Source organism: Fukomys damarensis, unplaced genomic scaffold (assembly GCF_012274545.1).
Source record: "Fukomys damarensis isolate Sample0158 unplaced genomic scaffold, DMR_v1.0_HiC HiC_scaffold_9, whole genome shotgun sequence".
In the NCBI taxonomy this organism is placed as follows: Eukaryota; Metazoa; Chordata; class Mammalia; order Rodentia; family Bathyergidae; genus Fukomys; species Fukomys damarensis.
In genome coordinates, this window is record NW_022900921.1 from 33920606 (window position 1) to 33944143 (window position 23538).

Sequence of the window (23538 nt, forward strand, 5' to 3'; positions counted from 1 at the left end):
CAGATCCAAACTTTACTTCCTTTCATTTTGTCCAGCCCAAGGAGAACAGGCCAAACTTTAGCCTCTTCCCGTGATGCAGAATAATCTGGGAGTTGTTGAGCCCTTAAACAGCTTAAATTAGATGGATTACACCCTCTCACCTGAACTCAGATATTACAGAAAATCCATAAGAACCATTGTTCCCTGAAGAGGTTTCAAAGCAGGCACTACCAGACTGCTCAAGATGGAAACTCACCAGCATGTGACATAATTACCCAGAATTTCTGCATTTGTATCTATTTATTTGTAGGCATGTGGACATACGTAAATAATTGTGGCAAAGTCCAAAGCTTTACCGCTTTGCAACTTCAGCTTATCTATCTTGGTAATCCCTTCTCACAACTGTTAATTTCTCTTTCTTTCCTCTTTTTTTCTGGTACCAGGAGTCGAACTCAGCATCTTGCATTTGCCAGGCAGGCATGGCACCACTGAGTTAAATCCCTGGCTCCACCACTGTTAATTTCAACAATTACTCAACACTTAACATTTTTCTTTATTAAAAAAAAAAAATTGAATTCCAAATTGGATGATGCCCTCTGGAGGACAGATTGATGCTTCTTTTCAAAACACTTTTCCAAAATCTTCACTAGAGTTAGAAATAATCAAAGGTACTCAAGGGTAAAGAATAAAAACATTTATTTAAAAATATCATCCAGCATCAATTTCAGTTTGGCAAGCATGAAGAGTGGGTTGTTAATGTTTTTATTATTACATGAAATTTGAGATACAGGAAGCATTACAGCAAAAAAATGAATACTAAAACTGAGACAGAATCTGAGTAGTAAGCTACTAGGACAAAGAAGGATGCTACGGTTAAGAAAATGTTTCCAGGTGATGAAAATAATCTTCTCCTCCAACAGTGTTACAGAACAGGAGGTCTGACTGAGTTGCACACATAACCATAAACATTCTAGTTTGATGTGAATGAAAGAAAAGATATGACCAGATCCCGGCACTAGGACCGACTCAGAAAGGTAGGGATAAGACGAAAGAAAAATTATAAAGAATGTCTTTTCTTGACGGTCTCCATAAAAAGTATATTTTAAAAAACTGAGTAAACATGTGCAGTCTTTACTATGACTGTAAAAATATAATAGACAACATTAAAATTGTTTTTACACAAAAACATTCTTTCATTGTAAGCATATATAAAGCCTTCTGCAGCTATTATATATCACCTTATAAAATTATATCCCTTTGCTTGTTCCCTTTGCTGGTTCCCAGCTTTTCACATCCAGTCCAACTCTTTCACAGATGAAGGAGAGCAAGAAGCTCACACAATATCACATTTATTCCCCTCGGCAGAGATTGGACTAGAATCAGGTCTCCTGCCCCCTGGCGGGTGCTTTTCTCATTACATGACATGACTTCTCTGCCCTGTCCGGGATCCGTGCTTGATGGCACTTCCTCAATCTCAGATGGGCAGAAGGGCTATGAGAGAAAGAAATAGGTATGTCTGGGACCCGTCTGGATTGTTATGAGCCTAGAGCACTAGAAGAGGAGGTGATAAAATACATCTTTTTCTTCTACTGCAGGTCTTCAAAAATAATCCACAACATGCACACACAAGTGCATACGTGCACACAGGACCGTAGAAGAAAGATATTTTTCGAGTAAAGCACTATGTGTGAGAGAAACTTTTTAAAGGCTGTAAGAAAAGTTACTGATTTTAAAGGAGAACATATGGCTAATCACACACAACCTACCCTTCTCAGAAGCTCTGACAAGAAAACCTTGGTCACAGACGATGTCTAACATGGAGAGCTTCAAACTGGGGCACACACAGCCTCCCTAGTTACCTGCTACAGAGTCCCACCAGTCCATGAGTTCAAAACTACAATATGATCAAAGGCTGTTAACGAGCAGGAGCTCCTTCCAAAATGCAAATTCCAGCAGAAAATATATTTGACTAGATTCTTTTAAAAAGCACCACCCTTCTCACATCTACTTCTGATTTCACTTCATCATTGTTCTAAATGTTCTCTTTTAGCAATATATATTTCTGGGTGACAGTTTCTGGAATACTTTTTTTTTGGTATCGTTGAACTCGGGTCCTTACACTTGCCAGGCAGGCCACTGAACCACTGAGCTAAATCCCCGGCCCTGGAATACTTTGTTACAACAGTCACAAGAGCTGCCTCAAGAGAGAGGGTGGTAAGACCTTTTGGGGCCATTTCTTCTTTGTTTCTTTGAGAAAAAAAAACTAATCACATTTTTAAAGGTCTGTCATACTCATTCTTGTTCAAAATTCAGTACAAGGAACATGAAGTGAGAACATCCTTTGCCACAGCCATGAACTAGGAAACCATGAGAGGAAAGTTGAACCTCCAACAATCTCGAGTTTACTGAAACACTGCACGTTATCACAGTTCTATAGATTGTCCAGCAGAAATGTATCTTTCCTGTGCTCCATCAGTTTCTGTAAGAGTGAGCTCATTTTCATTCAGACATTTCTTAGAAACTGCTTTCTACCAGATTAATGATTTATATGGCTTACAAAACAGAAGCCAGAGCCATGTGTTGTACACTTCATCTCAGGCAATAAATTGCCTTTGGACCATATTCCTTGTTTCTTTCCATATAGTTTGTTGTGTCTTATACACGGAGTCCTGAAAAATTCTTTCTACCTGTGTAGAAAAGCCATGACTTTCCTCTTCCAAGGCATTGATGGTTTGTAGAGCGAAGGGAGTCCTTTCTCTGGGAAGGGGTTTGTTCAGGGGCCGCATGGGTATAACAGAGTTGTACTTGTGTTGCCTGTTCACAGAATTCATGAGGGATGTGTAGAACTGGAAATTACACCAAGTATCTCTCAAGAAGTTTTCGGTAAGTAATAAGATTGTCCATGCAGACCCATTCACGGCGTCATCTAAATTTTGCAAATGCTGCCTGCCGCCTGGCATTTCAGCAAAGATTATCCCGGGCTTGACACCGAAGTCATCCTGTAACAGCTCCTGGACTCTCAGGGCTTCCTCTGTATCATCTTCTGCATGCAGTATCACAAATTTGAGGAACACTTCTTCTTCCACTTCCCCTTCAGGAATCTCTTTTTCCACCTCTGCTCCCTCTTGCTCTCCTGTCTGTTCCTCTGTTGTAAGGCTTTGCTCCAAAACATCACACAAGGAGACCACTTCAGGTTTCATGGACTCAGACTCGAGATGGCCTTGACTTGTATCCACACTGTGACTTTTACCCCAAGAGAAGCAAAGAGGGAAGGTGTGTGTTTTAGACTTCCCAATACCCATGATATGTATCCAAGACTGAAAGCTTTATTTCTAAGCATTTCTTTTCAATCTAAAAAAAAAGGAATATTGTAAATTTAATTGAAACATTAAAAATGAAAAGTTTTTTCAAATTTGAAAAGCTCACAAAGACTGTAACACACAGATACTAAGAAAGAAATGACAAAAAGGCATTTGGGAAGCCAAACTACTGGTCTTCTGAGGGCTTTGCAATGGCTAGCACAGGCAGCCTTGGTGAGTTAGACAGAAGATCCAGTGTAAGATGGTAAGAGACATGTAGAAATTCAGAGTGGTATTAAATTATACCACCAACTTCCAGGTTAAAATAAAATACTTCAATATTTTAGTGAAAAGCAAACACACCATTCTATCCATATGGTGTTTAAATCTAAGATTCCTCATCAAATTACCACATAAACTAGAAACAGGAAAATCTAAAGATATAGAATATTCAAGTAGAAGGATGAATTTATTTTCATATCAAACACAAACGTAAAATAGGATGCCATATCTTAAAGATGACTGACAGCAGCTTTACTGACTCAGTATGAACAGAAGATCTGCATGTAAAATGAAATGATGCCCAGGATTCACTGGCTCTGAGTTGTTTTTTCTGTCTGGGGTCAGGCATTATTGTGGTGGTAGAATTGGTGAAGAAGAAATTATAATTTGGATGTGTAAAAAGTAAGGAATATCGTTTGCCAGATAACCCTACAAATACTGAAGAAAATATATTTATTTACCTGTGAGAAAATTTTGCATCTTGGCTTGGAAGCAAAAAAAATCTAGAAACTAAGACTTTCAATTTTTTCCAATGAAGTCAACAAATGATGTAGTCTAGATTATTTTATCAAAAAGTTTTAAGTTTAGAGTGAAAGAACTAGGTCAGCTGTGAAAGATAATATGCCATGTGAATCTAATTTAAATAGCTTTTCAGAAAATGTCGATAATGTCATTAATAAGGTCCCAAATAGGCTATTGGGGGGGGGTCACCTATGAGAACACAGAAAATTTAGAATAGATAAATATGGGCTTCATATTTTCAAATATGAGCCAAGGCTACATACCAGAGCATTTTTACTTACTATCAGCAAAGACCAGAGTTCAAAAAGCATTTACATGTATATTCAGAATGACATTAAGTAATACAGACACATATTCCTGAAGAAGACACATTTATAAGACATTGCTCAACAGAAGTGGTGAGAAATGTTATGTTAGGAGAAAAGTAAGGAAATAGGGTAGGTTGCTGCTGCCTTTTGACTAGTGAAGGAACTTCTGGGCACTACCTGTCACTCACTATGTCTGTACTTTAGGTTGTTGATCCACGTTATACTATCCTAGTTAATAAGAGGTATTCCAAGACATATTAACTCCAAAAATGTGAGGTATATAATCCCAAATAATTAATTAGAACCCTCTTTGTTGGTAGAATTCACCACTGACTTTTGTTACCGCATTATAAGAAAGGTTCTGCCAATGAAGCTGCAAATGATGCTTCCCCTGCACAAGAAGACAACTGCCGAACTGCTTAGGTGCTTCTATGTATTTCAATGAAAAGGTTCTTCATCTATTCTTGAAACAGGTTTGTCATAGTAGTTCATCATCATCTTTTTTTGTTTTTTTGTTTTGTTTTGTTTTGTTTTTTTTGATACTGGGGATTGAACTCGGGTCCTTGTGCTTGCAAGGCAGGCCACCGAACCGCTGAGATAAATCCCTGGCCCTTCATCATCATCTTAATCACCAGTGGGTGCAGACAAATGTACTTGATGGTCATGGAATGTATGAAACACTTCTAAAATGGTGTTTCAAGCCAGATCACACATTATTTTGAAATAAATAAAAATTAAAAATTACTGTCTTATTATTATTTTAAATACTATACTAGTAATAAAAAGGGAAGGTTTCAGAAATCTATGATATGCTGTGCCAATTTCCAAGCCACCTCATCCAAGCAGAGAGAACAAAGTTAGCAATAATGTCTGAAAAACATCACTGTAACCTTCTAATTCAAACAGGAAGAGTAAGAAGAGAGCCAAGAGGAAAAGACGTGGAAACCTGTGTGCAGAAAACCTACCTTTGCTACTGTGACTGTGGCTGAAACCTGGTGAGATGCTCAGGATCCAACATTTTTCTCAGGGTTGGAAGAAGGAAGAGGACCCCATTGGGCTTGCTCTGAGCCAGCAACTGTGTCAGTCAGTAAGGCTTCACTGGATCAGGGAGGAAGGCTTGAAGAGCTGAAGGAAACAGAGAGGTTGGCAAAAAGCCTGGAAAGCCTCCTTGAGCTGCTCTCCCTCCTAGGACAGTTAGAGGCAGGTTTGAACACTGAGGAGCTAAATGGGAGGGGGGTGTGACACTAGGGAGAGGCACCAAGATCGGTTTGCAAGGGTAAAAGAGTGTGTGTATATATTTTATTTTTTAAAAAGTGGTTCTAGGGCCAGGGATTTAGCTCAGCGGTATGGTGGCCTGCATTGCAAGCGCAAGGACCCGAGGTCCCCCCACCAAAAAAAAGTGGTTGAATGGCCAGGGATTTAGCTCAGTGGTGCTGCTGCCTCGCAAGTGTAAGGTCCCAAGTTTGATTCCCGGTATCACCACAAAAGAAGTGGTTGAAATGTCATAATGACATTGAAAAGATTTTGAAAAGTCTCAGGTCTTACCCTCTCCCCATCCATCCTGGTCCTACCTCCCTGGCCTCCTCCTCGTGACTATTTTTTTTTGTTTATGCCCATTCATTGTTTCTTATGACATATACATACATACATATAAATATATATATATATATATATATACACACACACATATATATATATACACAGATATGTATTTTTCTTTCACTTTTTATAAAAAGTATCATCATTAGTATATATTCCAAACACAGTAGATTATATCCTCAGACTTTTCATATCAGAGGACTTCTTCATTCTTTTTTTTTTCAACTACATAATCTCCCAGTATGTGGCTATACTATAACTTGTTCCCTGTTGTTGGGTATGTAGTTTGTTTTCATACTACTACTATTATGAATGAGTCTACAGTGAAAAAGTCATTTCATATATATGCAAGTTTATCTGTAGAATAATTCTATCTGTAGAATATTATCTATCTTCCCCAAGTGAGATTTTATATTAAATACATTTTAATAGTAATGAATTGGGCTTGCCTTCTGTAGGCCTGTACCATCATTTTTGCGTTTAGTGTGATATAATGACACCCACCTTTACTCCTGTCCCAGGAAAGATCTAAGACCAAAGCTCCACTGAGCTAACCACATCTCTTCAAGCAAAAGAAATGTGGAAAACATGACCTGTCAAAATGGAACTCTTGCCAGGCATGGTGGCACACGCCTGTAACCCTAGCACTCAGGATGCTAAGGCACGAGAATCACTGTGAGTTCGAGACCAGCCTGGACTACACAGTGAGTTCCAGGTCAGTCACAACTACATAGCGAGACGCTGTCTCAAAAAACAAACAAACAAAAAAAGGAACTTTAAGACTGAAGTTCTGGAAGGAAGATCAATAGCTCTGAAGTAAAACAAAGTAGAGTCTAGAAAGTGTCTATTTTAGATCTCGGCAAAAGGTGGCCCCTACTTAATAGAAGCAGGGTGAGGTGGGGTGGGGGTGACTAATTAATCCAGTTGGCGATGTATGGAGGTGTACCGACATGCGCAAATTCAATCTGAGGCAGCTCTTTTACGATTCTGGCAGAGTAGATGTGACTGAAGAGCAGGCAGCTTCCCCACCTGGCATGAGGCTCCCTGAGGGTTGCAAAAGCCCACATCCAGTAGACCAATCTGCCACGTGGCTTGGAGAGGTGGTCTAGGAGCCTAACCTAAGCACCCTTCTTCAACGTTCCTAATGATACTGTATATCTCATAACACTCTACGATATGTATCTTTCAGCTTAAAATAACTAGAGTAGATTCTGTTTTTCCAGGACTAAACTGTGAGGGACACAACATTCAAATACAGGGCAAGGGACAGTTTCTGTAAGTAAAATTTTCTTGGAAGACAGTTGTGCTCACTAATTTATGAATTGTAGCTAAGTTCATGCTATGGAGGCAGATGGAGTAGTTACAACAGAAACTGTACAGCCCACGACATCTACAGTATTTGCTGTTTAGTTCTTTACAGAAAACTTGGCCAAACCCAGAATGGGAGTGCTAAGCCCTGCCAGGATGCAGGGCAGATCTATGCCAGCCTGATGCGGAACGCTGGACTAGTCTTAGACTTTCACATTGGAAATATTTTAAAATCCCAAGAAGAGTATAAATGAAATACCTTCAGGAAGAGGATTAGGGGAATTGGAACCCATCTCAACCTTAGATTGAAATAATCAATAATTGCTATTTATTCATTTTCTTTTTGGGGGTGGTGGCAAAGAATCCATGAGGATGACAAAGATCCAGCCTAAATGAAAAGATTAATTATCAAGTATTACCTATTGATACTTATAGTTAAAGCAAACCAATGCTTGTACTTTTCATTCTTTGATATCAGAACTAGCAGAAAGTTTAGTCATGGAAGCTTTTGAAGCTTATTGTGTTTTTTCATTCACAGTGCCAATCACAACTATATTAAAATTCCATGTATTATTATCTAATTAGCTTCTTGTATTTCACAATAAACGCTATTTTAAAAAGGACCAAACCTGTCTTGGTTACCACTGTAGCCCAAGAACATAGCAGCCTTCAATAAAAAAAAAAAAAACTTTTGAATAGATGAATTAGATGCTTCCAAATACAAGACTAACATAATTAGGTTTTTGTTGCTGTTGTTGTTGTTGTTTTGTAGCAGGGATCGAACTCGGGTCCTTGTGCTTGCAAGGCAGGCGGTGGAACCACTGAGCTAAATCTCTGGCCCGAAATTAACTAGCCAGTCCAAATGTATTTTGCTGGATTTCTATAAGTAATTCTGCTATATTTTTAAAAACATCTTGTGACTAGAATATGGTATATTCCTTATTGATTATTTACAAAATAACATTACATATAGAGAAAAGTACCATCCTCCAACTGTCAAAAAATGAAACAAGAAACCTTTCCACTGCACTTCCCAAACCTGGATTCAGACTTGGGCACAGGCTGACTTGTGGATGAAAGCAATATTACTATACAACTTCTATACTGCTTTGGTTGTGTTTTTTTAAAAAAACAGGAAATTGCTTAGGGGAATTATTGTATCAAAAATTCAAGTTCAGGCTGGCCTTGAAGTCACTGTAGAATCCAGGTTGGCTCTGAACTCATGGCAATCCTCCTAACTCGGCCCCCCAAGGGCTGGGATTACAAACTAGTGCCTCCACACCTGGCTTAGAAATTCAAATTCATTTTATAACTCATTCCATATCAGTTCATGTACAGATTTCTAAGCTGTTTACAATCATCTTTCTTTAATTTTTATCAGGTTCTTCTAAATTTATTCTTCTGCTTTTACTTGTGTTGTGCTTGTGCTTTTTTTTTTTTTTTTTTTTTTTTTTAAACATCCTATCCCTTAGATCCATTGTTTTCTCTTTCAAAGACAGGTCCAGGATCCTTTTAACCCTATCATGCTCTTTTTCTTGCTCTCTCTTCCTAATTGGTTTTCTTGACTAAATGTCTTTCATGGCATGTTCCTCAACTGTCAAAATGTGTCCATTTGTAATTTACACTTCTAGTAATGATGACTAGGTAGACCAATACTGCTACTGAGGGCAAGTAGAAAGTTGGACAAAATATGTACAATACAGGCTTGAGGTTTCAGAGAACCATCAACATAGAGAAGAACTATTGAGTCCAAATAACAAAGCAAGAAACTCAGAGACTAATATCCCTCCAGGGTACTTTGAATTTCAGAAACAAACAGTTGTGTTATGCTTTTAAAATTGCTGCTCATGTTTAATTTGCCAAAAGTGAGCCTATGCCAACCAGAGTGACAGGTGGCCATGATTGGGACCCTGAAGGCTACACACTTGATAACAGGTTGACCTAGAAATAGATGGATACTTCCCGAAATTGAGGCCTTTCTAAATTATTTTTCCTCAGTACTGGCAACTAAACTCAGGGCCTTCTCATTGAGCTACATAAAATTTGTCAAATTTTGTTTTGAGACAGGTTCTTGCTAAGTCACTAAATTGCCCAGCCTGGGCTCAACTTTACAGTTCTCCAGCCTCAACTTCCAAGAGTGCTGGGATTACAGGAATGCACCACCCACCTGGCTAGAAGCATAGTTTTAAATATTCTCAACCTTTGAAATCAGATTAATGTGACCACAGATTGCTATTGTTGCCAATAACAGGGCAGGAGCAAAGGTGAATCCAACCTGGAAGAACATAGAAACAAACCTATGTAGACTCAAGACATTTATTAATAACCATGGTTGCTATTTTCAAGGGGATAAAAGATAGGACTGAAAATTTTGTCAGATAACTGGAAACCTATACAAAGGGCATGGTAGGTGAAAAAAATTCAGAATTGAAAAATACAATAATCAAAATTAAGAACTTTCTGGATGGATAGCATAAAAAATGAAATACATAAGAATCAACCAAATAAAAGAAATTAAAGACTTCTACTCTGAAAACTATAGCACTCTGAAAAAAGAGATTGAAGAAGATATCAGAAAATGGAAACACATCCCTTGCTTCTGGGTAAGAACCACCAATATAGTGAAAATGGCCATACTTCCAAAACTCCTATATAATTCAATGCAATCCCAATTGAAATTCCAGCAGCATACTCCGCAGACCTTGAGAAAAGAATCCAAAAATTCATTTGGAACAAGAAGAGACCTAGAATAGCAAAAGCAATTCTAGGCAACAAAGAAAAGGTATGGGGTATCACAATCCCCAACATGAAACTATACTACAAAGCTACTGTGATAAAAACAGCATGGTACTGGCAAAGAAACAGACCTGAGACCAGTGGAACAGATTAGAAGACACAGAAACAACTCCAGACACACTCATCTACTTCATCTTCAACAAAGGAGCCAAATACCCTCACTGGAGGAAAGATAGTCTCTTTAATAAATGGTGCTGGAAAAGTTGGGTTTCAACCTACAAAAGATTAAAACTAGACCTATATCTTTCACCATGCACTAAACTAAAATTAAAATGGATTAAAGATCTAAATATTGAAACAAACGCTAAACTGGATGGAAGAGAGATTAGGTAGAACTCTTAAAGACATCAGTATAGGAAAAAAACAAAACCCCAGTTGCACGTGAACTACCACAAGAATCAATAAGTTGGATTTCAACTTATTAAAAAGCTTCTGCATCTGGGGATTTAGCTCAGTGGTTCGGTGGCCTGCCTAGCAAGCGCAAGGACCTGAGTTCGATCCCCAGTACCAAAAAACAAAAAACAAAAAAAAAAAACCAAAACCAAAAAAAAACAGAGGAGAGGACACAATGTTAAGGGCCATTGTTATCTTTGGGCCAGGGATTTAGCTCATTGGCTCTTCCCACCTGCCCACATGCCTCACAAGCTCAAGGACCCGAGTTCAATTTCCGATACAAAAAAAAAAAAAAGCTTCTGCACAGCAAGAGAAACCACCAACAGCGTGAAGAGACAACTCACAATGTAGGGAAAAAAATTTTATCAGGTGTTCCTTAGTCAAAAGTCTACTGACTAGAATATGTAAACAATCCTTTCCTTTTGCAAAAGATCTGTCTCCCTGTTTCCTATTCTATTATCTATCTTTTACTTTGCTCTGTAATGATTTATGCTTCTGATTTCTCATATGAAAGAAACCATGCTGTTTAAGCTTGTTTGTCTGATTTATTTCACTTAGCATTATGGTTTCAATAATGGTTTCTTAACATATGGCATACATTTTCCTAACAAAGGACTCAGGTTTATCCTTTATTATGGCAGAGTAAAACTCCATTTACTCCATTGTGTTTAAATGCTACATTTTCTTTATCCATTTATTTGTTGGTGGGCATATAAGCTGTTTCCAAGATTTAGCTATTATGAGTTGTGCTGCTATAAACATGGGTATATAGAATATTGGATAATCTCTGTTTGATTTAGAGATAGCCAACATATGCTCTTGAAAAATTTGTATGTATAAAAAACAGATGAAATACAGTAAAATCTGCTGGGCAGGGAGGCACATACCTGCAAGCCCAGCACTTGGAAGGCTGAGGCAGGAGGAGCATTGGAAGTTCAAGGCCAGCCTGGCTACAAACTGAGTTCAAGACCATCTGAATTACATAGTGACACCCTGTCTCAAAAAAAAAGAAGAAAAGAAAAAGAAGAAATAGTTAAATCTGAAAAATGGCTAAAGCCTTTGAAATGTGATGATATGGCATATAAAGATGGTGCTATCTTGACATTAAATTAATATGAACTATATTTAAAAGCACAAGCCTAGAATACAATTTTATTTATTAAAAACCTATTTTTCAGTTAGCATAATCATTGTAGGAAAAGATGTGTTTGTATATTTGTGTGTAAATACAGTACATATGTATTCTTAGTGGATGGGGCAGAAGAGGCCAGATCATATGGAACATTATTTGTTATATTAGCAAATTTTGCTTTATTCTGAATGATTTGGCCTGCTCTGTTTTCCACTTCTTGAGACTCTATGAGTTCTTTCCTCTGCTAATCTAATCTGATGTTAAACCCAACCCATCCATAAAGCTCTTTTAAAAAAATTAATTTTATTGGAATGTTTTAGATATACAATATAATGACATTCATCACTGGAGCTTTGCACCTTTACATAATAAATCTTGATTCCTGTTTTACCTCCATTCCCCTGCCCTCCTTTCAACCCCTTCACTCCTCTCTATTCACAAAGACTTTGTTTCCATTTTTTCATTTTCTCATATTGATTCCATTCCATTCTTTCCTTTCCCCTACTCCTTCCACTTCTCCTTCCCCTTTGCATATTTTCTTCCTTTTTCACATTATCTTTTATACATTTTTGATCCTTATTTACACTTTCAGTTTCTCACTCTAGAGAAACTATTCAGTATTTACACGTGTCCTATTTATTTCACTTAAGAATATAGCCTTAATGAGCATCCATTTATCTATAAATGTGTCTAATTATGACTGAGTAGTACCCCATTTTATTAAAAATCACATTTTCTTTATCGAATCTACAGTTGACAGGCAATTGGGCTGTTTCCAAATTTTATCTGTTACAAAATGTGCTGCTATGAACATGGGTGCACATATATCACTGTGGTATGATTCTTTTAATTCTTTGGGAAGATTCCCAGAAGGGGAATACCTGGGTCAAATGGGACCTCTAATCCTAGTTCTTCGAGGTATCTCCACACTGATTTCAACAGTGGTTGCACCAGTCTGCACTCCCACCAACAATGGAAAAGCGCTCCTTTTTCCCCACAACCCCACCAACATTTGTTATTGGTTGATTTCATGATGATGGAGGAAGGGGGAAGGAATGGGGAAAGCAAGAGGATGGGCAAAAGAATCAAGATGTGTTATGTGCATGTACCTACTAATCATGAGAAATGTAATCATTATGTACAGCAAATTTGTACCAATAAAAATACAATATTTTAAAAAATAACTACAGAGCAAAACATTCATCTCCATAGGACCTAAAACAGGCCCTTGAGCAAGTAAATATTTAATAATTTTAAAAAATCTGCTTCTGACAGATTGAGAAAACAAAACTATAAAACCAATCTTTATCTATACCCCTGGTTTTCCATCTCAGGGACTTCATCAGCTGCTGGGAAGTTCCAGAATATCCTCCAGCCCCTGCCAAGTACTACATATTGTTTTTGGTAACCTGAATGAACTAAAAGATAGCTTTTATTTTCCTTATTTAAATCCAAAACTGTCTATGTGAACAAAATGACACTCAAGAGAAAGATACATTTTTTAATATTAGAGAGCACTAGCACCCAACATATGCTTTAATAATGTCAGAGCTTTGTGTAATACAGTAATCCCCCTTATGCATGGTTTCACTTTCCATGGTTTAGGTTACATGCGGTCAACCACAGTCAAAAAATATTAAATAGGACTGGGGATGTAGCTCAGTGGTGCCAGGCCTACTTGGCAAGCACAAGGCCCTGAGTTTGATTTCCAGTACCCACCCCAATTAAATAGAAAATTCCAGGAGTAATTCACAACTTTTAATTTGCTTGCTGTTCTGAGAAGTATAATTAAATCTCACTCTGTTCCACCCCACCCCACTTGGAGCATGAATCATCCTTCTGCCCAACATAGCTACTTTTCATGTTACCTGTCCAGTACTCACTCAGCTGACTATATACCAGATCAATTGTCATGGTATTGCAGTACTTGTGTTCAGGTAACCCTTATTTTACATAAAAGTGGGCCCAGAGTAGAAGAGCAAAAAGGCTGGCAATTTTGTCATTGTATATTGTCAATGTCCTTTTTTTTTAAACCAATTATTGTTAAGCTCTTACTATTCCTAATTTATAAATTAGGCATGGGTGTATAAGAAAAAACTCTGTATGTACTGGATTGGGTAACAGTGCTGGTTCCAGGCATCTACTGCAGGTAAAGGAGGTAAAAGAGGATTGCTATACTACAGATGGAGTAGTATTCTGTATGTAACAGGAGCCCACCCACAGGGCTGGTAGCAGAAGGAATCTTGTTACACAAAACAGAACAGCAACTCCTGAGAGAGCCTGTGAATAAGGAAATGAGGAAATAGAGGAAGTACAGTCACCCATGGTCCACCAGAGACCCCTGCAGGCAAAGGGACAACTGCAAGATCAGTGTCACCACAGTGGAATATGTGGACGTAAGTTAGATGACATCAGAGGACTAGTTAGATTAGATCACATGGGGCTTCAAAGCCATTTTTAAAATTCTGCTTTATGATTCTGATGAGAAGCCACTAGTAGGTTTTGAAAAGAGAAGTGAAAGTTCTAATATACCTGAAAAACAAATCACTGCTTTCTGGAGAAAGATATAGAAGAGCAAGGGCAGAGGCAGGGACTCTAATTTCCTGTGCCATAGCTTAGGGAGAAAGAGAACGGTTGGATTTGAGATCAATTTTCAAGGTACAGTCCAGAGCAGCCCCTGGCTCTGATCTGCTTAAATGTAGGATCTGAGCTAAAAAGAAGAGTCAAGAATGTTGCCTAGAATTTCAGGCTACTTGAATGGCAGTGATGTGTAATGAAATAAGGAAGATAATTGAGAGGGAAGTGAAAAAGAAGTCTAGGTGGGTGTGGTATTAATCATTCTGTTGCACAGAATTTAGATGCCCAGCAGACCTCCAAGTGTAGATGTCGAATATTGAGCTGGATGTACGCATGTGGAACTCAGAAGTAAAGCTAGAGACAAAAACTCATTAAGTCTCCAGCTTCCAGATGTTGTTTATAATCATGGGATATGACTTGGGATAGAAATCACCTTGCGAGAAAATATGACCAAGAACTGAACCCTGAGGCACTCTGACATTTATTGGTTGAGAAGCCCAGAAAAGCAAGAGTGATCAAAGAGGTATAAGGAAAGGCAGAAATTGGAGACTTGGAAACCCTGCGTGTGTGGGGGAGGAATATTCATGAAGAAAAAAGAATATTAAATTTAGAGGAGGAAGTAATTCACTTTGTCAGACACTCCTGAGGAGTGTCTGTGGACGAGAATTGTGCTATAGACCAAGGATTTCACAAGGTGGTCACTGATGACACCCAGAACAAGCAGAGGATCAGAGAGATAGAAAGTGTGGGAGGGAAGTAGGTAGAAATTGCGGAAGTGGAAACAGACTTAGAGACAAGTCTTTCAAAGAGCTTTTCTAACAAAAGAAATGGGAATTATTTAAAGGCAAGATTTTACAGCAGAAACTTGTTACATGAGTGAATAAATAAACCTGTGCGGAACAAATGACTGAACACATCAGGAACATTTATCTTGCTTCAAACGGAAGCCATTATATGTGCTCATCTATTTTCTGATTTAAATAGATATAAAATGGAGTTGCTTAACTCTACTACTTAAAGTGTTAAAATTTAAGGATCATATTTTTAAGGACTTAAAAAAAATTACTTCTCTCAAAAACTGTCCGAACAAAATACTAAGAAGAAGCTCACAGCTACCAGACCACAATATCTCTACCCAAATTAGGTTTGGACTTCAAATAAAACCCAAACCAAAACCTGCACTGGCTCCAAACGCTGGCTGAGGCTCACTGTGAGCCTTTAAGTCATTTGAGACTGGGCTGTTTGCGTATGGTTCTGAGGTTTCTTTCAAAAACTGGTTTTGCAGTCAAACTGAAACATGAGAAATGTAGGCAAGGCACTCAGATCTTTCCTTCCGGGTAAGGCAAGCCGGGAAAGAGGAGCTAGTACCACCCGCCCAGCGGTCCCCACTTGCCAGGAGGGTTCTTCACTGTGCAGCCCCGGGTTCGGCTGCTTCCTCTCCCCGGATCTGACCTGGACCTGCTCTGGGCGTCTGCTGGGAGGGCCTCGAGAGTGGTGGCTCCAAGTCTTGCCCTGCGGATCAATCAAACACGCCCCGGTCCGCCCCGTCCTCACAGGAACTCAGCCAGTAAAGCTGCAGCTGCGCTTTCCCGTCCCGGGCCAAATCCGTAGCCTAGGAGGCTGCGCCTGCGTCTGGACTCTGCTCGGGGTGGCGACCTGGAGTGAAAGCTGGCCAGGACGAGAGGAGGGGGAAGTCGCTAGGGGAACTGCCACTGAGAAGGCATCTGTGGACTCTCCCTGTGCTTCCTTTTTCTTTTAAAAATCCCCCCAAAAGTCCCAACTGCGAGGCCCAGATAAATCTGGAAAGTAATTCCACTGTCTTTACTTCTGCATCAAATAAATCCTACACCCTCCAGAGATACTGCGACTCCATCATCCCTCAAGATAGTCCCTTGATTCTTCCTGTCACTTTGGCGCTCTCTCACTGACCACTGCAGCCATACAACATCCCAGTCAGGACTCAACCCCTATATCCCAGAAGCCACCCAGAGAAAAATCTCTTTCTCAGGCTCCTTTTCCACAACTGAAACAGGTTGGAAAGCCAAGGAATACTGAGAAAAAGCCAATCAAGTGCGGGGTGGGGGAGGGGGGAGTGGGGGAAGAGAAAGGGGCCTTAGAAAGCCAAATCTTCCAGTCCTAGACATACCCTAGCGTTCAGAAGTATTTTCTCCTCTCCTCTCCTTTTAATTTGCAGTCAACCCCTATTTTTCGCCAAAGAAGAGAAATTGTTACCAAGTGAAGCCCCTGGGTAGTAAATATGGCTTGAAGGCCCATACCAGGCCTCAGAGGCATACCCCAGGTAGAACCAACACCGTGGATGGACCCCTGAAAGTGGGCACTGGCAGATAGCAATTACTTGGTGAAATGCCCTTGTGTAGTCAGAAAGCACCACATTCTGTCATTGTGTCAGGTTGACACAATTCATTATGCACTGGCAGTTGTTTCTTCTTACTCCACCTCCCAACAATTCTCCCAGGACATCAGGTAGACAGGCCTCCTTGTTACTAAATCCAATCGACACTTTCGTTGTTGGCATTTACCTTGCTAGTCTTCGGAAACTGACAAAGGTGGCCACTGTCTTTAATATAACTCAATTCCTAACACTGCCAATACTACTTCGCTTAAGTTCTGTTTCCTCTGCCTATTCTTCCTTTGCTAACCCTTCAAATCAGTGCTTTTCACACTTTTTCACTTAAGTACCACTTATAACAAACAGATTTACCAAACACGGACTTCCCCACTGACCATTTTTATTAAGTGCATAAATATGCTGGAAGTCACAAAGATGGGTAAATTTGCATGAACTATTCTTTGAAAAATGGTTCCAAAATTTGCACTGTTCATGTGATACACTAAGAAAATGTTAAGTTGGTTACAAGTTTAATTGCTTGTTTTCTCTCCAAATTTTCAAGAAAATGTACCAATCATGCCACAAACATTTACAGTGCCTTCTCTAAGCATATGAATATCATGTGAACAGGAGAGATATGGCCCTAGACCTTATGAAATTGTAGTCTGACCTGGGAGCCAGACACATATGTAAAGAAGCAAGACAATTTCAGCTGCCATATGTCAACAGTGAAGGAATGAATGAAAGCAGAGTAAGTGGGGAATTATGTTAATTGAACCACAGAATTGATAGCATCCATGACAGATAAAGTATTTCTTCTATGGCTTCACATTCTTGGAGCTTATTCCATTAAATTGCTTTTTTCTAAGTTCTTAATCCTGTCCTCTAGTTTATTCCATAGTTTCCCCAGATATTTCACCTAAGTCCAACACACACACACAAACATTATTTGAACATGCTGAGTTTGATTTTCCACACATTACGGCCCCTAGTACAATTTCAGAATGCATATTCAAGTATATGTAGAATATTAACAAAATTAGGCCATATTTCTCACCATAGAGCAAGTCTGAACAATGAAGTTTGAGAACAAAGTAGAGAAAAGCTTATCTGTACTATGTTAGCCTCCAAGCCCAACTTACTAGGTTCTCAGACCACCTAGGTCAGTGGTGGCAAACATACGGCATGTGTGCCACAGTGGGCTGTTTGTACTGAAAGCTCTAAAATGTTCGCCATCACTGACCTAGGTATTAATCTGAGACTCAAATCTAAGGATAATTAGAAAAGTCCCATAAGTGTCTGGAAATAAAATGCATCATCATAGAAATAACAGGATATTTTGATTTGAATATTTCACATCAAAACTTGTGGAACATAACTAAAATTCTAATTAGAGAGAAAACAAAGCCTGAGATTCACCTATCTAAACATCTATGTACATCAGAAAATTAGGATGGGGGGATTAGGGAAAAAAAAAAAGGAATGAATCCAAAATGGAACAAAAGACTAGCAATTAAAGAAATAGAAAAAAATAGGCTCAAGAGCAAAAGATGATTCCTTGAAAAGGCTAAAAAAATGCATTACTGATGAAACTAGAGAAAAATAAACCAGAAATAAAACAGCACTACATATATAAGATGTAGGATATTAAACCACTTAATTCTGAACAAACCGATAAAACTGGTCATCTTCCATGGGTCTTGAGTAGTCCTGCATGTCTTGCTGGGCAAAATCCTGACTACTGCACATCACCCATTTCTCAGGCTTCTGCTCATAGTGTGCAATTCCCTCCAGGACAAAAAAACTAGACTAGCCTATTGCCTGATAAAAAAGCAGTGGACTCCTCAGCCTCACTACTGCTCAGCTGTGACACAAAAGCACTACACACAGCGTCTACCTGGGCCCCTTCAGGTCTCCGTGATGGGATGTGTGGACAGCATAAGCCAATGGAAATATGCTAATGATGGTGCTGCATGTAAGTAGAATATTCCTTAAAAGGTAAGCTCAAGAAGAAACAATATTCTGAAGTCAACCTGTGAGGTCGGCATTGGTACCATACCAAAATCAGACAAGGACATTACAATAAGAGTACAGACCTCCCTTGTGTGTGCATCCCTGATGCAAAATTCCCAACGAAGTTTGAACAAGTGAACTCCAACAATATGCTAAAAGGTATCATATGCCAACCCAGTAAGTGTAATCTGTCATGTAATAAACTAAAACAGAAAAACTATATGACCCACTTAATAGGTACAGAAATACATTTGACAAAATCCAACATCTGTTTCTGATAAAAACTCCTGGCAATAGAGGGAAGCTTACTCAACTGTGTATCAGCAAATGAAGAGATAAATTGTGGCACATGTAACAATATTATTCAGCCATAAAAAGAATAAAATCCTACCATTTGTGACATGGGTGAACTTGGGAGTATAATATGCTGAACAAAATAAGCCAGACATAAAACAACAGATACTGCATGATCTCACTTATATATTTAATTTAATAAATTCAGAATCAGAATTCAAAAGGTGGTTGCTAAGAGCTGATGTGAGGAGAAATGGTAGGATGCTGATCAATGAGCAAGTTCTGGGGACCCAGTATACAGGATGGGTGGTGATAGATGTCTTAATCGGACAGCAGTAATCACATAATGTATATGCACGGAAAGTTATGTTGTACACCTTGAATGCATTATCTTAGTCAATTATTTTTAAAATTGAAATTTAAAAAATACCATTCATAACACCAAAAATATTAAATACTGAGTGAATTATGAGAAAGACCTACATACTGAAAAACTGTAAAGTATCACTGAATGAAAATAAAGCCTAAAAAAATGGAGTATAACTTGCTCATGGAATTAAAGTCTTGATACTGCTAAGATGTCAAGTACAAACCAAAACATCTAGAGTCAATGCATCTCAACCAAAATTCTAGTGAGCTTCTTTTGAGATAGAGTCTAACTATGTAGTTCAGGCTGGCCTTGAACTCATGGTGATCCTGCATCAGCCTCCCAGGTGCTGAGGTTATGGTGTGCACTTCCATGCCCATCAGCACCCAGACAGTCTTTCATAAAGGTGCAAAGAGAAGGTAAAAAGTGAGGCAGTGGTGCTTCTCCTTCTTGGTCAGATCCTCACGTGTCTTAATGAAACAACATACAATCACTCTTATAATAAAATGTAGTTTAAACTGTGTATTTATAAGGAGCTATTAGAAAGACTAAAGTCCTGATAGAAACAAGTGAAATCAGATTACTGAAAGATTTTTTATTCTATAAGAAATTGATCAGTGCAATCCTGTGGAACCAATGTCTGTTACAGAAATTTTTTTTGCAAAAGTAAATGGAAAACCCCTTTAAATTATTTATATACTAATTTTTTAAAACAAAAGTCACAGGGTCTGCTTTGTCTTATTTAACTATAAATGCTACACATTTACAAGCTGAAAACAAAGAAATAGATGTTACACAGATTTAAATGAAATCCTTCAAAGAATAAAACTGTTTCTCAGTCTACTGTATTTTGAAAGTTAATTATCATCAAGCCCAAATGAAAACTGTGAACCAAAAACTATGTTTTTCTAGACAATAAAGAACATTTAGATTACTAGCAAAGTAACATCTTAAAATGTATCTTCACTCAGTTGAAATCTTAATACACTATAAACTTGTGTATCAAGTCACTTTATTTATTCTACTTTAAAAATATATACAACTATGATATCCAAATATGTAATATGTCATCTGTCCAAACATAAATATTAGAGAAATTCAAACTGCTACAAGAGATTATAAAGGGATTAAAAAAAAAAAGATGAGCCACAAATTATGTAGGAGGAGGAAGAAAAAAGGTTATTCAGCATTTATATCTGGAGATACAAATTTCTTAAATTATATATACATACCCCAATGAGTAGACAGCCCTCAAAATTTAGAGCTACACAGAGATTAGACTAAAGCCACACATTTTTTTTTTTCTTTTGTAAGACAGGGTCCTGTTATGTAGTTAATGCTAGCCTTGAACTCACAATATAGCCCAGGCTGGCCTCGAACTCGCAGTGATCCTCCTGCCTCAGCCTCTCAGGTGCTGGGATTACAGGCGTGCACCATCACACCTGGCCACTCTTTTCAATAACAGGTAGTGGTGATTAAAAAAAATTGTATCAATGTTTTCATGAAAAACTATTTATAGTAATAGTCTACTGCAGTATCATGAAGTTTTGAGAGAAACAGGTTAAGTGAGTGGACAATCTATGCCAAATGTGGCAAAAATCTGTATCTCACTGTTTAATTATGGTATATGTGAACACAAAAGAGTCTATGAATAACCAGAAAAAGACATTTTACATATGCCCATTCTTATTAATATATTAACATTAGCGCCTGAAACCTTCAAATATAAGTATGAAGGGATGCTTTTAAAGCTACAGGACAACTTCAACACAAGAACTCGGATAAATCTGCAAAATCTTGAACTTTTTAATCCATTGATAAATGCAGAAAGAATAGCTATTTGGTCTTTAAGAATCCTAAAAAGTTGAAAACATGTTCATCTCTTACTACACTGTAACATCTAAAATAGCCAGCACAACAATGTGATTTCATTTTGTTCTTACATCCAATTTTGTGTGTGTGTGTGTGTGTGTGTGTGTGCGCGCGCACGCACGCGTGCATGTGCACACGTGTGCATTTTAGGACAGCTTAGAATTGAGCTACTTCTAATCAGTAGTGGTTAAGAGGCCCAAATTGCTTTTCTATAGAGGCCCATGGCATATGACAGTCATGTTCAGAACTCATAACTTTTGGGTGAAAAAGGGCGGCTTGGCAGAAGACCAATTGCATTTTTGTTTTTTAAACAGCAATAGACTCTTAAATGTCCATGTAATTTTGCATCATCCTGTATTTCATTCTGAAATATTTGAACAAAATCTTCATTCATCTCAATCTATGTAAGTTTTAAGATACAGACACAATCTAAACCCTATAATGGACAGAATATGCACTAATATGCATTAAATAAAGTACAATCAGTGAAAATTTGCAAATAGGAAACACACATAGCATTCTAACCTTTAAATCATAGAGTTTGCTAAACAGATACTGTAGAAACAAAATGTGCAAGACAAAAATAAAAACAGGAAAAACAAAAAAAAACTCTTTACATCACACCCATGAGGATGCAATGTATGGCACTTATGTGATACAATATTTCAATTGCCAACTTCAACTGGGAATAACTTGAAGACGCCAAAGCAGTATTAAGAGCAAGATCCAGCCAGTTAAAATGTCAAAATGACACAAATTACTTTTCCTCGTAACAGCACTAGAAATGTAGGGTGTAGAGAAACCACAAAAAATTTTACCCCTCAATTCAACCCTCCTCCAAATTATTATTCTACCTATTATAGTAATCTGACTTTTAAGGTCTGTAAAAACTCCTGTTATGGATACATACCATTTTCTATGTGGTAGCCTTGTAGAAAAAGCTGTAAATCATAGAATAAACCACTCAAAACCCCAAATCTAACATTTTCCAAGTAAGCAAGAAATAAATTATACCACAATCAACTAAAAATCATATCAATGTTAATTAACATATCTATGGAAGACACCCCCCCCATATAATTAAGCAGTGCAGAACAGGGCTTGGGCTACAGTTAATCATATTTGGTTTCCTTAAAAACATAACTTTATTCACTATACACACAAAAAAAGGCAGTTTCCTTCCTCCATAACACATCTAGACATTAAATCTAAGTTTTTTTTAAAAAATATCAACTACAAGAAAAGTATTTTAAATGATTAAAAGGAATCAAAATACCAAAGTTTAGTGTGTGAAGAGTAAATACAAACAACTAAGAAAAAAGTAGATCATTGGTATTGAATATTTAACATGAACAGCCCAAAATAAGTCCAAAGTTTTTCCACCTTTACAAATAAATAAAGGTGTCCTTTCCATACTTTGGGAATATGCATTGTACATCTCTCCCAACAAGTACATGAGCAAAGTTTTAAAATGTTGCCAATATTAAGTTCTTCAGTACCTAAAATTAGAGCACAACAATATTACAGTGGCAATGGTACATCACTTCTCACAACGCAGTTATGATCCAACACGAGTTGTGGTGGTTCTTTTATCTGAGAAAAAGCTTTTCAGAAGAAATACCTGCCCTATGCTAACCACCAGAAGGATGAGGGCTTCTCCTACTGACCAATAGGCCACTCTAGTATTTAGATCCTCTGCTCGGCTGCGGCCTTGTGCTTCTCTCAATCGAAAATGAGTCTGATAGTCAATGACAGACTTCAGAGCTTCATGAATGGAAACACAGGCAGACTCCATCTGAAGAGAAAAAAGTTTTAGTTAGCATGTTTAATACTTGCTATACATCCTATATCTAGCATATTTATCCCATCTTTCAGTCTAATCTCAAGTCCTTCTAGGATCAACATTCTAGTAAATGGGCACTCATTCATTAATGCATTTATGCCAGTTGTCCTGGTAATGCAACTCTTTCACTCTTTTGTCTAGGACCAGTGGTAAGGTTAGGCAGGGAATAAGGTAGCTGTTTTCCCCAAACTGGGATGTCACCAGCATGGCATTAGTAAGGTGGGAGATAGAACACTAAACTAACGTAGAAGAAATGCTTATCGGGTAAGGTTGGCAGCTACAGAATTTTATGCAGTCTTAAAAAAAAATTACAAGAGGAAGACAGTTAAGTTCATCCATAATGAGTACAAGTCAGAGCCCAAATATCTCCAAATATGGCATAAAAACAGATTGAATTAGTCAAAGTTATTTGGGAGTATCTTTTTTTTTTGGTACTAGGGATTGAATTCGGGTCTTTGCGCTTGCAAGGCAGGCCACTGAACTGCTGAGCTAAATCCCCAGCCCCTGGGAGTATCTTAAATATGGACATACTATCAAAATCCTTAGCTAACTTTTGAATCTGAAAATAAATGACCAGAGTAGGATTTTTTTTTTTTTTTTTTTG

General features: G+C 38.0%; 2 protein-coding genes across 5 annotated transcripts in view; both read right to left on the reverse strand.

Annotated features, from left to right (window-relative positions):
• Nucleotides 1-707: 707 nt before the first annotated feature.
• Nucleotides 708-16249, reverse strand: LOC104855315 (TIR domain-containing adapter molecule 2). 4 transcript variants are annotated; one of them, XM_010614137.3, is made up of 3 exons: nt 15648-16249; nt 5356-5515; nt 708-3330 (listed from the first exon to the last, which is right to left on the reverse strand). In XM_010614137.3, exon 3 carries the CDS (start codon nt 3279-3281, stop codon nt 2574-2576), a length of 708 nt encoding a protein of 235 aa, XP_010612439.1. In that variant the 5' UTR covers nt 3282-3330; nt 5356-5515; nt 15648-16249; the 3' UTR covers nt 708-2573. The 4 variants fall into 4 exon arrangements, with proteins under 4 accessions (XP_010612439.1, XP_010612441.1, XP_010612440.1 ...); XM_010614139.3 differs by lacking the exon at nt 5356-5515; XM_010614138.3 differs by lacking the exons at nt 5356-5515; nt 15648-16249 and adding an exon at nt 11374-11389.
• Nucleotides 16250-21767: 5518 nt separating this feature from the next.
• The window catches only part of Tmed7 (transmembrane p24 trafficking protein 7), a 15135-nt gene continuing 13364 nt past the window's right edge, over nt 21768-23538 (reverse strand). The window contains exon 6 of the mRNA XM_010614160.2: nt 21768-22886. Coding sequence (XP_010612462.1) covers nt 22650-22886 — 237 coding nt within the window. The 3' untranslated portion in view covers nt 21768-22649. The remainder of the gene's footprint in view (nt 22887-23538) is intronic.

Excerpts from the sequence above, each read along its gene's own strand:
- LOC104855315 (XM_010614139.3), bottom strand. The coding sequence starts at position 3,281 with ATGGGTATTGGGAAGTCTAAAACACACACCTTCCCTCTTTGCTTCTCT.